The sequence below is a fragment of the Fusarium falciforme genome, chromosome 1, assembly GCF_026873545.1.
Source record: "Fusarium falciforme chromosome 1, complete sequence".
Taxonomy (NCBI): domain Eukaryota; kingdom Fungi; phylum Ascomycota; class Sordariomycetes; order Hypocreales; family Nectriaceae; genus Fusarium; species Fusarium falciforme.
In genome coordinates this window covers 4,462,412-4,476,574 of record NC_070544.1, presented here as the reverse complement: position 1 = coordinate 4,476,574, position 14,163 = coordinate 4,462,412, and the positions used below count along the sequence as shown (strand labels likewise).

Sequence of the window (14,163 nt, the reverse complement as noted above, 5' to 3'; positions counted from 1 at the left end):
GGCTAAGTTAAGAAACATCAAGTATATCACACCTAACACGTGATTCTAATAAATAATACAAACCAACCATCACCCTTCTGCCCAACAACTCCAGTATTACCTCGGTCCAAGACAACCTCACCCCTTGCGATAGTATACCTCGGCGACTGCGATACGGTTCTACCTTTATAAGGAGTGTAAGCAACATTGCTGTGAATATTCTCATTTCTGACCTGGAGCGGCTCAAGGGATGGATACTAGATGTCGATATCACCATCCGAGACTGGGGATGGACTCGCCCTTCTTGGGATAGAGACCATACAACTTGGCCGCGTTCGTACTCACCAACTCTACAAAATGCTGTGGTGTCAGGCGCTGTTCGCTCAGAGCCAGAGATGGACGTGTCTCTATTTCGCTGCTTGCTCTTCCTCTGCTCTCATCTTAATCGCTCCCATTCTCTAGTTTGAGTAACATTCCGCGTGACATGAATAATACGGCTAGTACTGTCATTATCCCTATCGTTCACACCATCACTATTGCCATCTCCTGAGTCACTCTTCCTCCCAACTACAGTTGTGTTCAGTTCGTACGCAGCTGAGCGTTGTGGTTTCGCGCTATTTCCACCCCCTATCGTGACAAGATCGGATCCGTACATGTTCCCGTGCTCCCCCGTGCTTTGGTCTTTCGACAGACTCTTGAAGAATTTGCGTAGGGAGGGAAGAGAGCCGGCTAGGATTCCGAGGCTGAGCTCTACGACGGTCCAGAGGATGATGAAGCCAATCTTGTCTGTAAAATGTCAGCGTTGTCGTCAAACACGATTGATCAGCGTGACTGCGCTTACAAAGCTTGTCCGACTTTGCCGCGTAGCTCGGTATATAAGGCATCCGGATGATTGTGGCAATGGAAGCTCTGTTGGCGGCGTCAGTCAGTATGTACGACCTGGTCCCGGTACGCGCCGCAGGGGATCTCACAGTACACCCACTCCCAGGATTCCGAATGATAGCAGCTTCAATTTCCTGCGGAGCTGGAGATTCCAGACAATGAATGCTGGCAGAATGGCGACGACCCAGTCCACAAGGATATTTGCAGCCGAGAAGACGTAGGTGGGGATGATGATGACATCGACAGAGATACACTTCCCCTGTCCGGTCCAGGAGGCCGCAAATGGGCGACACTGGACGAACACAACGATGAATGCCATCACTGACATGGCTATAGCTAGACCCGACATGGCCTTTAACGGGTATATGTATCGTCGCTTCATGGCAACACGGATCAGGTTGGCGCAGATGCTGACCTTGATGAAGGGCGAGGAGAGGATGTAGAGTCATTGCCAAACGGTGACAGTCTATCCAAACACTCGTGTTAGTCAAATCATCTGTGGCGTCAATGAATAGGTGTGATTACCTTTGCGCCCTCTACCATGATGGGGAGATTGAGCTTGCCGTCGCGAGTCCCTATACCTGTGAAGCATCCATACACGACAGCAGCGTTATGCCCCAGGTTAAGCACCTGCAGAGCCGAGCCAAGGTCAGCAAACCGACAACCGTCCATGTATGTTGTGTGGTGTTGCTCACTCCTCCAATATACATCAAATAATCCTCCGGGCCGTTCAGTCTGTGAACAGTCCGAATATACGCTCTCAACAGGAGCATGACTGTGGTGGTGATGGAGAAGATGATGGTGATGACCAGGATGCCAGCAGCGAGGCCCTCAGGGCTGAGCGCACGCCACACCGCTTGCGGATCGTCCATGATGTTGGTGGTTGTTGAGAGAATCAGTGAAGGCTTCTGAATCCTAAAGTCCGGGGCATCTTGTCAACAGTGCCGATGCAATGGGCTGAAGTCTTTAATAGTGACTGAATTGGTTTGTAGGATCACGACCCCGGGATATAAGCGTTTCACTCGGATACAGCATGACTCCAGGCGATCGATTCTTGGAACCTTGGGCGGATATTGCATTCATAGGGTAACGCGTTGCGATGGATAAACAAGTCACTGTTCTATCATGCCTTGTACCCGTTCTTTCAACCATGTCTCCCTCCTGGTATGGAGCCCAGGCAAGGATGTGATATCCCACTTGGTTAAAGTCATGTTGATCTCTTTGATATCGAACCATCCAACCCACTTCTGTTTTCGAACTTGAGGTAAATGTCACCTTCATAACCCGGGGCCCCCTTTCCAAACCAATCGGAAGTTTATTCTCTGGACCCTGCACAGTAGTTGGTTCGTCCAACCTAGAATGAAACAGGGACATGTGTTGGGAGTTCTTCTCAGGTAACCTTGCTCTCGCAAGCGAAGTACCCTGTTTAACAGTTTATACTTCTGCTGCACCCTGTACAGCCGTATTTCCGGTTCCATACCCTTGTAATTGCTTTCTTAATACCTCATCGTGGAGAATTATTTCTCAGTTACAGGACTCGGTTTCCGAATCATACACCCGGCTAGCCTACACTTTACCTCACTTCCTGAGGGAAAGTAGATGAGAATCGTCCCTGTACTCGCTGCTTCATCCTCAAGGTAGTAAGTGATTTCGAGGCGTTCGAACACGTTCCGGCGTTTCCATGAACTATGCGAGGCCAGGGGATGGGCCCTTCTCAAGCCCAGGGATCGCCATCCTTGAGGGCCAGCGTAGTAGTTGCGGTGAGCACGACGACTGGGTAAGGTCAAGGTGAAGCGACGTCTTAATTGCATATCTCTGAGGTCCCAGGTCCCTTTGCGACGGTTTATCACGCCTTGTCGTCTTCCTTATTGTGTTTATTTAACAACCCTGAAAATCCCATCCATGTCTTGCGTCAACTTTTCGCTCGTTGCTACCGTAACTCGTCGTTTTCAAATAAACCCATACTTACTTTTTTGGCAAACATGACCACCTGGGAAGTCAAGGGCAAGGTCGCGCTCGTCACTGGAGCCGGGTCAGGTGAGTACCTTTCGTGCCGTCGCCATCGTCAATCGCTGATCATGGCCAGGCCTCAGCCATGCCCTGAGCAAGAGGCTTCTCGAGTCGGGCTGCTCTATCATCATGGCAGATCTGAAGCTGCGTCCCGAAGCTCAGGAGACGCTCGACAGCTACCCGCACCCCCCGGCTGAAGCTGGCGGCGCATCTGCCATCTTCCACCAGACTGATCTCTGCGATTGGTCCCAAATCAACTCGCTGTGGGAGACTGCTCTGAAAACATTCGGCCATGTCAACCTGCTGGTGAATGGGGCTGGATTATATGAGCCTCCCTTTAGCGACTTCTGGAACCCGCCTGGCATCTCGCCTCTCGCCCAAGATCCTGCTGACGCTCAAGTCGGCATCTACAAGACCTATGCCGTCAACACCATAGCACCCGTGAGGCTGGCACAGATCGCTGTTGAGTACTGGCTACGGCCCGAGAACCGGCACCTCCAGGGCAACATTCTTTGGCTTGCCAGCATGGCTGGCTACATCCACGGGCTTCTGACCCCTTTCTACTACTCAAGCAAAGCTGCTGTCGTCAGCATCTGCAAATCCTTGGGTTCACTGAACAGGGTAGCGGGCATCCGAAATACGGCTATTTGCCCTGGTGTTGTTGATGTATGTCCGACCTCGCTTTGATATGTCTACAGTGACCGGCTAACTTGCCACCCAGACTCCTATTTTTCACGCTCCCTACAGTCGCGAGAGAGTGCAGGCGGACGACCTTATGCTCACGGTAGATGAGCTGATTGATGTAGCCATGGAGGGTATCCAGAGTCCGAAGTATGGCAATGGCAATATCGTTGAGGTCTTTTGCGGAGGCACCCAGGAAGCCCATGAGGTCTGTGTTCGGGATGTGCCGATGGAGGCCGTGTACAACATGGAAGGTCTTGTTGGCCTGGCTGCGGGCACGCACATTATTACCAAGCAAGAACAGTTTGAGAAGCAGTTGGCGGAGAAGGGACTGGAGTTTAAGAACTAGATCTTATTTTCTTACCATTATATATCCCTCGCTCTTGCGCCAGGCTAGATTATCCTCTCTTAGGAATCATATTAAAAGTAGAAGCAATTAAAAAAAAAAAAAAAGTAATCAAGATAAAGACTTATTAATAAAATAGGTATAAAAATCATATTTATTTAACATAATTGTTTTAGAAATTATATATTTAAAAAAGGAAAACAAGTACTAAAAAGAGCCTGTTAAATAACCCTATGACAGAGCTGGATCGGCTTAGTGGGTTGGGTTGTCTGATTTTCTCCGTCATCGACGATGACCTCATTGGCAGCCGAGGTAGGAGCTAACAACTGCGAAAGCTCTTTCCGGGTCTGGTCTGCCAGCAAGCCTCCACCAAAACCGGTCGCGTTTCTTTGCTTGGAACCATCGTCCCTGCTTCTCCCTCTTCCTCTTTCTCTCTCCATATTCCCTTCAACAGCATGCGCACTTCTGGGATCCAATCGTCATGATCCCTAGTCGAGGCGGCCTTGCGACGGCCGCGCTCCTTGCTGCGCGCCGGTCGCTTCCATCTTCACCACGATCGCTCGGCCTTGGCCTCGTAGCAGCGTCGCATTTCCGACATTTTGACCAGAATGTGATCCGGCGGCCCGTCAGTTGTGTTTGGGAGAGCACGACAGTCAATCCGGATGCGGCTGCTGTGCCTCCACATGCTTCAGAAGAGGGGGCTGATAAGAGTGGGCATATCGTCACCCACTCCAACGAGGCCATTCTCTTCTTCGACAGTATGATCCTGCCTAGTATAGGCCTAGATATAATGGGCTAGATCAATTGACCGTTCGCTGACTCTCGCAGACATCTTCCCACTTAAGCTCAGCAGTGTGCTAAGCCGCCCGTACCAGACGGACTACGAAGTCACCGGCCTGCTCAAGCGTTTCGAGACATCCTCTCTGGGTATCTTGGACCCAATCCGCCTAGTCAAGACAGCCATACCGGAAGACCTACCGATCAAGGTCACAGAAATTCTGCCACGGCTAAAAGATGGAGGCGCATATGTCAAGTTCCGGCACGATGCCAACATAGACCCTGCAGAGATTGAAGGTATGGATGCCAAAAAGCGAACCTTTGTTTGTGCCACCGGCTGATAGCGCCCTTTCTGAATAGCTCAATTGGCCAAGAGCCTCAAGGAGAGGCCTATTAAGCCTTGGTTCAGCCTCTTTCGCCCTGTCAGCGCTCGCCTTGTGCAGGGCACTCCATGGCTCGAGGACCTGTATCGCTTTCCATCAAGCCTTATCAAGGTCGAATTTGTTCCTCCGGTCCCTGGAACAGCCCCTGAAGAACTCCCAGAAGAGACCCTTTACACCCTGTTCCGCAAGTACGGCAAGATCGCAGACATTATTCCTCAGCCGACCGATTCAAAGGTCACACCTCGCTATGCTCATCTTGGGTTCCCCGTGACAAGAGATGCCATCATGGCTCGCAACTGTATGCATGGCTTCATTGTGAGCGAGGCTCTTGGAGGCGGCAATAGCGGTACCAAGCTTCGGTTGTCTTTTGAGAAGCGCGTCAAGGCTCACAGCATCTGGAACTGGCTGACTAGCCATCCCCGTATCGTTATCCCCGTCATCGCTGCCCTGGCTGCCGGTCTCTCAGTTCTCATTTTCGATCCTATTCGCGAATTCTTCATCAAGCTTCATGTTCAGCACTCGCTGGAATTCAAGGATTCCAAGATTTACAAGTGGTTTAAGAAGCAGACTGGCAACTTTGGGTTGACAGGAAAGAAGAAGAGCAATGACGGTCTAAGTGAAGTTTGGAATCATCGACGTGATGCGATTGAAAAGGTTCATGGATGGCTTGATGAGACATCCGACACATTCATCGTCGTCACTGGGCCCAAGGGCTCGGGCAAGGTCGAAATGGTCATGGAGCAGGCTCTGGAAGGTCGCAAGAACGTGCTCAAACTGGACTGTAGGCGAATCGTCGAGGCCAGAGGCGAAGCTGGCACCATCAAGCGGCTGGCAACTGCGGTTGGTTATCGTCCTGTCTTTTCCTGGGCCAATAGCATGAGCAGCATGATCGACCTCGCCGTGCAAAGCACCACAGGTGTCAAGGCCGGCTTTTCGGAAACCCTCGAGTCTCAGCTTAACAAGATTCTGCAGACGACAACTGGCGCCCTCAAGGATGTTGCTGTTTCATCTCGCAGCAAGAAGGACAGCGATGCTAAGCTATCAGAGGATGCCTGGCTCGAAGCTCACCCTGAGCGTAGACCCGTCATCGTCGTCGACAACTTTCTCCACAAGGGCGAGGAGAACAGCATCATTTACGACAAGATCGCCGAGTGGGCAGCAACAGTGGTTCAGAACAATGTTGCTCATGTCATCTTCCTGACCACCGACTCGGCCTACTCGAAGCCCCTGGCCAAGGCCTTGCCTGATCGACTCTTCCGTACAGTCTCTTTTGGTGACCTCGCCCCCGATGTTGCCAAGAACTTTGTTCTCAGCCGCCTCAAGGACCAGATCGCTGCTGAGGAGAAGGCGCGCCAGGAAGACGGCGATGATGCTGAGAAGCGCCCGATGCCACGCTTGAACATGATGGAGCTTGACCAGTGTATCGACACGCTTGGCGGCCGACTCACTGACTTGGAGTTCCTGGCACGTCGTCTCCGGACTGGCCAATCCCCCAAGGAGGCGATGGAGGAGATTGTGTCTGAGACTGCCACTGATATTGTTCGCATGTTCCTCCTGGGCAAGCCCTCTGACATTGAGGGCAAGAAGTTTTCTTCCCAGCAGGCGTGGCATCTCATCAAATCCCTTGCCCAGAACCCGAACCTACGGTATAACCAGATCCTCCTCTCGGCGCCCTTTTCCTCGGCCGCAGCAGCGGGTGCGACCGACGCAGATGCGGCTATCGATAGTCTAGCCAGCTCAGAGCTCATTGCCGTTCAGACTTATCAGGGCCGACCGATGACCATCACGGCTGGCAAGCCTCTCCACCAAGCCGCCTTCTCAGTGCTTCTCCACGATCGTGTGCTCAAGGCCAAGATGGACTACGACATCCTCAACGACTCGTCCAAGGCCGAGGCCCGTTCCATTGACAAGGTCGAGAATGAGCTGGCGCTGCTCGGCAGCCTACCTCGACAGACAGGCGAGACAGCTGGACGCATCACTTTCCTGCTCCGCAAGCTCGAGGATAGCCAAGCCAAGATTGCCAAGTGGGATAGGGAGATGACCGAGTTGAAGAAGGTCTTGAGCGAGGAGTTTTGATGGGTTTTATAAATTATGTCTGATGCCCTCTTTGGAGCCGTCATGATACTCAACAACAGGATTTGTAAAGTCAGGTTATTGCTATTTGTAGCTGAGCGCACTCATCTCAATTGAATCAACAGACCATCTCAAGTTACGATATAGAACTCTCTATCTAGGATGTGCAAAGAGGATTATCGATCCATTAGTATAGACTCTATGAGCCGTGCTAGATGTTTAAAGAATCAGCCAGACTCTAGAGCGCATATAGTTCCTGTCAAGGCTTTGGCTTGTGTTGAGGAATGTTAGCCTAAGCACGCTGGTCAGGACATAGACACCACATTGAAACGGCAAGGCATCCAAACCTCACAATAGATATGACTTTTCATAAGTCTATATACATAGAGAGAGTGATAAGAAAAGAGCATTTAAGAATATCAATATTTATTAATCTTGTTTTATCACTTACACATAATCGCAGGACCCCAGCACTCTAAATGAACTCCATCATATATAGACGTCAACGACAAATATTCATCTCACCAACATAGTAGAAATATCAAAATTAAGTATTTAAGCTCCTTGTCAAAGATTTATCTCTCCAGGTCAAAATATGCTTCAATTACTCTCCCATCAATCGCATCCAAAGCCGTCTACCCCTGTGCAACAAACATTCTCTCTCGGCAACTCGGCAAATCCATTTTCCCGACGCAACCTGCGCATCTTGGTTGACCACCACGAAAATCCAGTGAGCACAACGCGCGCAAGACGATCTGAACGAGAGACACAAGGAGGGTGCTAATTCCAATTCCGCTGGGCAACGATACCTACGGCAGTCGCGAGACGAGACCTTGTTCATTGGCACGGCACGATACAATTGCGACGTGAAACCCCTCCTCGACTGATCAGCCATCGACGGCACGCAAAGTCCAGACGCTGATATCCAACGACATCGACCCAAGCAGCCTACCTCACAACTACGCACATATCCGTCGCCATGGGCTGGCTATGGTCTTCGTCCAACAAGGACAAGCCGTCCACACCCTCTGAAGAAGCACCTCCCACCTCAACACCGACACAACAACCTCCAACCTCAACCTCGACATCCTCCACCACAGACCCCGAGATCCAAAAGTTCATCGACCTCTTCGAGTCGGAAAAGAACACCAAGCCCGAAACCCCCTCACAAAAAGATCAACAATCCTCGTCATTACCATCATGGCTCACCCTCAAGAAATCAACACGAGCAACGGCCCCCACCCCCTCCGACATACCCCCCCGCGACGCCCTCTCCGAAGCCCTCCTCCCGACCGACATGTCATGCCGGCAGGCCTTTGACCAGGCGTGGGCCTGCAACTCGATGGGCGGCCAGTGGAACGCCGTCTACCGCTACGGCGAGATGCGGTCCTGCAGCGAGCACTGGGACGACTTTTGGTTCTGCATGCGCACAAAGGGTTACTCCCCCGAGATGCGTGAGAAGGCCATCCGCGAGCACTACCGCGCGAAGGAGTTTGTAAAGTACGGGCCGGGCAAGCCTAGCAGTGAGGATGTGTGGGAGAGTCGGGAAGAAAGGGTCCCTGAAGGATCAACGTTCAACCAGCCCATTGAATAATGGTTCTGCCGCAGCAGCTGGCTTTGAGATTCTATTGTTGTTATTATTCCTTGATATGAGAACATGAAGGGGATTTACTGTATACTAGAACATTGCACTATGGGACAGACATTACGATCAGAGAGTCATGACTACACAATCCACTACATCCAGTCATCTCCAACTTCCGTATGGACAACTCCACAAAGGTCAAGAAAGTCATCATCAAGTGTAGCTCTGCCTTCTCAAAGGCCTCTACCTCATGACAATAATTCACAGAAAAGACCAGACCTTGGGTTGTTTGGCCAGTCCCTAACCTTGGAGGAGGATATCCAGACATGGAAGTTAACTTAGTATTAGACATCACATTGTTCAAGGGAGAAATCATTCATGAATGTCTTAATTCATCGATTCATTAAAGTACAGTCCTGGGTAAACCACCGAGCTTTTCCCTGTTCATAACCGTGAAATGCAGAAAAACAAAGGCAGAAATCTAATCATCGCATCATCCCTCGATAACCCCTAGTCTCCCGCATCGCACTCCTGCATGCTTGACCATTCTAGAAGTCGAGACTGATGTTGTTGGGGTATCAAAGAATTTAGTCGACCTCCTCGACGGTAGGACCGTCATCGCCACCGTGGCCAGTGGCACCACCAGGGCCGCCAGCACCAGGGAAGCCACCGGGACCGCCAGCGCCGGGCATGCCACCGGGCATGCCACCCTCGCCGCCGGAGCCGTAGAACTTCATCATGATGGGGTTGGCAATACCCTCAAGCTCCTTCTGGTGCTCCTCGTACTCCTCACGAGTAGCCTGCTGGTTGTCATCGAGCCACTCAACGACCTTGTCAATCTCGGCCTTGAGCTTGTCCTTGTCAGCAGCCTCAATCTTCTCCTCGACCTTGGGGTCGGAGAGGGTGTTGCGGAGAGAGTACGCGTAGGACTCAAGACCGTTCTTGGCAGCGACACGGCGGCCCTCAGCCTCATCCTCCTCCTTGTACTTCTCGGCATCGGAAAGCATGCGCTCGATATCCTCCTTGGAGAGGCGGCCCTTGTCGTTGGTGATGACAATCTTGTTGGACTTGCCGGTGCCCTTCTCAACGGCGGAGACGTTCATGATACCGTTGGCATCAAGATCGAAGGTGACCTCAATCTGGGGGACACCACGGGGGGCGGGGGGAATACCGGTGAGCTCGAACTTGCCGAGAAGGTTGTTGTCCTTGGTGCGCTGGCGCTCACCCTCGTAGACCTGGATGAGGACACCAGGCTGGTTGTCGGAGAAGGTAGAGAAGACCTCGGACTTCTTGGTGGGGATGGTAGTGTTGCGGGGAATGAGCTTGGTCATCATACCACCAGCAGTCTCGATACCGAGGGAGAGAGGGGCGACATCGAGAAGCAGGATCTCGTTGGTGGCCTTGGAAGAAGTGTCACCGGACAGAATGGCGGCCTGGACGGCGGCACCGTAGGCAACAGCCTCATCGGGGTTGATGGACTTGTTGGGCTCCTTTCCGTTGAAGTAGTCGGTGATGAGCTTCTGGACACGGGGGATACGGGTAGATCCACCGACGAGAACGATCTCGTGGACAAGGGACTTGTCGATCTTAGCATCGCTGAGGACACGGTCGACGGGCTGGATGGTGGATCGGAAAAGATCCTGGCAGAGCTCCTCGAAACGGGCTCGGGTGATGGAGGTGTAGAAATCAATACCCTCGAAGAGAGAGTCGATCTCGATGGAGGTCTGAGCGGAAGAAGAAAGGGTTCGCTTGGCACGCTCGCAAGCGGTTCGGAGACGTCGGAGAGCGCGGACGTTGGAAGAGAGATCTTTCTTGTGCTTGCGCTTGAACTCATTGACGAAGTGGTTGACCAGACGGTTGTCGAAATCCTCACCACCCAGGTGAGTATCACCGGCAGTCGACTTGACCTCGAAGATACCCTCCTCAATGGTCAGGAGAGAAACATCGAAAGTACCACCACCGAGATCGAAGATGAGGACGTTGCGCTCACCCTCGATCTTCTTGTCGAGACCGTAGGCGATGGCAGCGGCGGTAGGCTCGTTGATGATTCGGAGAACGTTGAGGCCAGCAATGAGACCGGCATCCTTGGTAGCCTGACGCTGGGAGTCGTTGAAGTAGGCAGGAACGGTGACGACAGCGTTGTTGACGGTCTCACCAAGGTAAGACTCGGCGGTCTCTCGCATCTTGGTGAGAACCATGGAGGAGATCTCCTCGGGGGTGAAGGTCTTCTTCTCGCCCTTGAACTCAACCTCGATGATAGGCTTGCCACCCTTGTCGATGATCTTGAAGGGGAAGTGCTTCATGTCGGCCTGGACCTCAGGGTCGGCGAACTTACGACCGATCAAACGCTTGGCATCGAAGACAGTGTTCTGGGGGTTCATGGCGACCTGGTTCTTGGCGGCATCACCGATCAGACGCTCGGTGTCGGTGAAACCGACGAAAGAGGGAGTGGTTCGGTTACCCTGGTCGTTGGCGATAATGTCGCATCTGGGAAATAGTTAGAAGCTGTCGATGGAAGAAATGGTGAAGGGAAAAGAGCTTACCGGTCCTCACGGAAGATACCCACGCAAGAGTACGTGGTACCCAAATCGATACCGACGGCGGGACCCATTTTGTGTGATGTGTGTGAAGATGTGTAATATGCGTAAGAAGAGAGATGAACGCGGGGAGAAAGGAAAAGGAAATCGCAGTTGCTTCAAAGGGGGGAATGGAGGTATTTGAAGACTTGAGAGGGTATCTGAAAGATGTGTTGTTGTGAGAAGAAAATCGGATTGCGGTGCAGCAGTCGCAAAAGGTGCTAAATAAAGGCGGGTGCCAAGGTTCGATGCGGTTCTGCGCTGTTCCAAAGGAGCCCACTTCCTCAGAGCTTCTGTGGATGTGCGTCGCTTCTGGGGAGTGCAGGGGGGGTCTACCGCCTTCTGGGCGCTGCTAGGCGTTGCTGGGGGGGGGCGTGCAGGGGCGTTTGAGGAACCCTCTAGCAGCTGCGAGCGCCTGGCAGATCTGTTGTGCCCCACCAAAAAATGGGAACCTGCGGCGGCGTCTCCTAGACAATAGATGGGGATCTCGCTGGTTTGCTGCTTCTGGGAGATTCTTGAAGCCGCCGGGTGCAATTCGAGCATGTCCACTCGCTTCTCGTTTGTTCCCGCGTCGTCTGTTCGCCGTTTGGCTCGTACGTGGTGCCTGCCTGTGCCTGCCTGTGCTCGTTGATGTCATCCCCCTCCAAAAACCACCACCAAAACCTTCCCCTCCCGAAAATTCCATCGCGGGGCATCCGAGCCAGGATCAGCTAAGCTCCAGGTGTCGAATACCTGATCAGCCATGGGGAGCTAGGCTCAGATTCAAGTACACGCTACTTCTGCCCCACCAACGACATCAGGCTGACTGAGAGCTCCCTCATTGACTGCCCCTCCTCGACTGACTGACTCTGCTGCATTGATTTTTTTTTTCTTTGTCGGTCTTCTCTCCCTGTGGTCTAGGCAGAGTCACCGTAGACAGCTTAGACTACGCCGCCATCATCGAGTGTCTGAATTGATCAACCTTTTGTGGCAATGAATAGGAAAATTCTGATATTTTCTGCTATCAAACTGGGCATCCGGCCGGAAGGCGAGGAACTGGACATCGGCTTTCTTACGACCTTGATGAAACAGGTTTGAATGCCTTGCTGTCCAACTACCTAGGCTGCTGGCTACCGCTACTTTGAAAATGCAGGCATGCAGGCAGCCAGGCACTCTGAGATGCAGCTGGAGCACACCTATTTTTCCTGCTTTGCTTCCATTCGGGGACTGTCCTCTCTTGGCCTGGCACACCCGAGAAGAAAGTCAGACACAAAAAAAACGGGTACGTATCGCTCATGGCTGGATCCTTGCAGGACGGAGTCCATATCAATCAGGCTGATGGAAGGCTTCCATCGGCGTCCTTGCTTGGTCTGTCAGTGCCTCACTGCAACTCGAACTGTCAACAAATGCATGTTTAATCTTTAGAGACCCGTTAGGCCCCTGGTTCCATCATCCCTGGGGGTGGGTCCGCCTGTCGATGCTCTTCTCTCGCCATCTTTTCCTTGCCTCTCCCTCTCCCGTGCTGAGAAGCGTCGCATCCTCACCTTCGTGGCGCTTCCATGGCTCTCTGTGGGTTTGCTGCTACGGCACCCACTTGGGCTCCAGGGCTGAGGCGAGGCGTAGCCGACCCTGGAGCCATTCGGCGTTTTTCGCTGCTGCCCAATTGAGTGTCCAGGCAACCGACAGTCAGATAATCGATTCGAGGCCTGTTGTGCTTGTTGGTTTGGCAGTCCTGGGTTGGTTGGCTTGTAACTTTTTGGGTTTCACTGCGGCGGCCGCCTCCCTTTCAAGGCACCACCACCACCACCAGCTTCACGATCCAGGTACCATACAGCTGGATGGCATCCATTGGCTCTAGGTAGACAACTCGATGCAGTCAAATTCGTGGCCCCAATTGCACTTGCCTCTGCCTTTATCTTTACCATCCGTCAATTGTCGTGGACTCTAAGTGCGTTGGAGCTGGCCGTCTCCAAGCAATTGGATTGCCGGTGGGGCCGATGTCGTGATGGTCCGCAAAACGAGGCCGGGATCGTCAACCTGTTTAGCTGCTCCAAACCTACCCTACCCTGAACCTGGAGGCTTCCCAAGTGCCCGCTTTTGGCGAGATTGGACGAGCGAATGATGCATCATCATGGAACCCATTCTCCATGTCTGCTCATTTTGATGCACGATGAATCCTAGCATGCGTTAGATCGAGATGGCCGGTGGGAGGGAGTCTCTCCATTCAAGACACACCCCTCTGTTCAACGTCACTCAGTTGCCAGCGATGAAGTTAGATAACGCTCACCAATTGATTGGTTGAGCGCCTGGTTTAACCCTCCTAATGTATCCAACGAGATGTTTTCTGGAAACTTTCATGGGATAGGTATGGTGTCAGCTCTTAGCAAGACAAGTCCAGTCTTCACGTGAACAAGGCTAGCATCATCGACGACCGCCGCACGACGTCTGCCATATCCAATGCTTGACAACCGTATGCAGGGTAATGAGACGAAGCACTCCCTTCCTTCCTTATAGACGCCCGAATTCAAAACTTCGATGACGAGTATTGATGGTATCGTCATGTTGCTGACTCTTTAAGCGTCAGTCTAAGTCTCAGGCCAGGAAAGCCGCCGTGATCACTGCACCAGGACAAGCTTCTGAGAGGAGGATATTCATCTTTCCCCAACGCCGAATATGTGTATATATCTACAAGAGGTCAACATCTTGATCACCAGAGTCGGTTGGTGGTCGTTAGCTTGCAAGGCCAATATAGGATCATCATTGATACACTCCCGTAAACTGTCTTAATAAAAAAACATTCTATGTCTATAGCTTGAGCTCAACATGTAACCAACAATAATCAAACTGCATATCACGAGCCGACCAGCGTGCCCCAAACCCAGTCTATGTCCC

At 52.1% G+C, this 14,163-nt stretch overlaps 5 protein-coding genes across 5 annotated transcripts; 3 read left to right on the top strand and 2 right to left on the bottom strand.

Annotated features, from left to right (window-relative positions):
- Positions 1 to 249: 249 nt before the first annotated feature.
- Positions 250 to 1,733, bottom strand: NCS54_00126200 (Hypothetical protein; the record flags this gene model as incomplete). The annotated part of the gene is made up of 6 exons (XM_053146893.1): positions 250 to 329; positions 484 to 765; positions 821 to 888; positions 951 to 1,276; positions 1,387 to 1,491; positions 1,557 to 1,733. The coding sequence occupies 6 exons, from the start codon at positions 1,731 to 1,733 to the stop codon at positions 250 to 252; spliced, it is 1,038 nt and encodes a 345-aa protein (XP_053002868.1).
- Positions 1,734 to 2,843: 1,110 nt separating this feature from the next.
- On the top strand, positions 2,844 to 3,901 carry NCS54_00126100 (Hypothetical protein; the record flags this gene model as incomplete). Its single annotated transcript, XM_053146892.1, has 3 exons — positions 2,844 to 2,898; positions 2,948 to 3,537; positions 3,593 to 3,901. The coding sequence occupies 3 exons, from the start codon at positions 2,844 to 2,846 to the stop codon at positions 3,899 to 3,901; spliced, it is 954 nt and encodes a 317-aa protein (XP_053002867.1).
- Positions 3,902 to 4,229: 328 nt separating this feature from the next.
- Positions 4,230 to 7,134, top strand: NCS54_00126000 (Mitochondrial escape protein 2; the record flags this gene model as incomplete). The annotated part of the gene is made up of 3 exons (XM_053146891.1): positions 4,230 to 4,656; positions 4,727 to 4,972; positions 5,036 to 7,134. Exons 1-3 carry the CDS (start codon positions 4,380 to 4,382, stop codon positions 7,132 to 7,134), a joined length of 2,622 nt encoding a protein of 873 aa, XP_053002866.1. The 5' UTR covers positions 4,230 to 4,379.
- Positions 7,135 to 8,110: 976 nt separating this feature from the next.
- On the top strand, positions 8,111 to 8,725 carry NCS54_00125900 (Hypothetical protein; the record flags this gene model as incomplete). The annotated part of the gene is made up of 1 exon (XM_053146890.1): positions 8,111 to 8,725. The coding sequence occupies one exon, from the start codon at positions 8,111 to 8,113 to the stop codon at positions 8,723 to 8,725; it is 615 nt and encodes a 204-aa protein (XP_053002865.1).
- Positions 8,726 to 9,303: 578 nt separating this feature from the next.
- On the bottom strand, positions 9,304 to 11,327 carry NCS54_00125800 (Hypothetical protein; the record flags this gene model as incomplete). Its single annotated transcript, XM_053146889.1, has 2 exons — positions 9,304 to 11,203; positions 11,260 to 11,327. The coding sequence occupies 2 exons, from the start codon at positions 11,325 to 11,327 to the stop codon at positions 9,304 to 9,306; spliced, it is 1,968 nt and encodes a 655-aa protein (XP_053002864.1).
- Between the last annotated feature and the right edge of the window lie 2,836 nt (positions 11,328 to 14,163).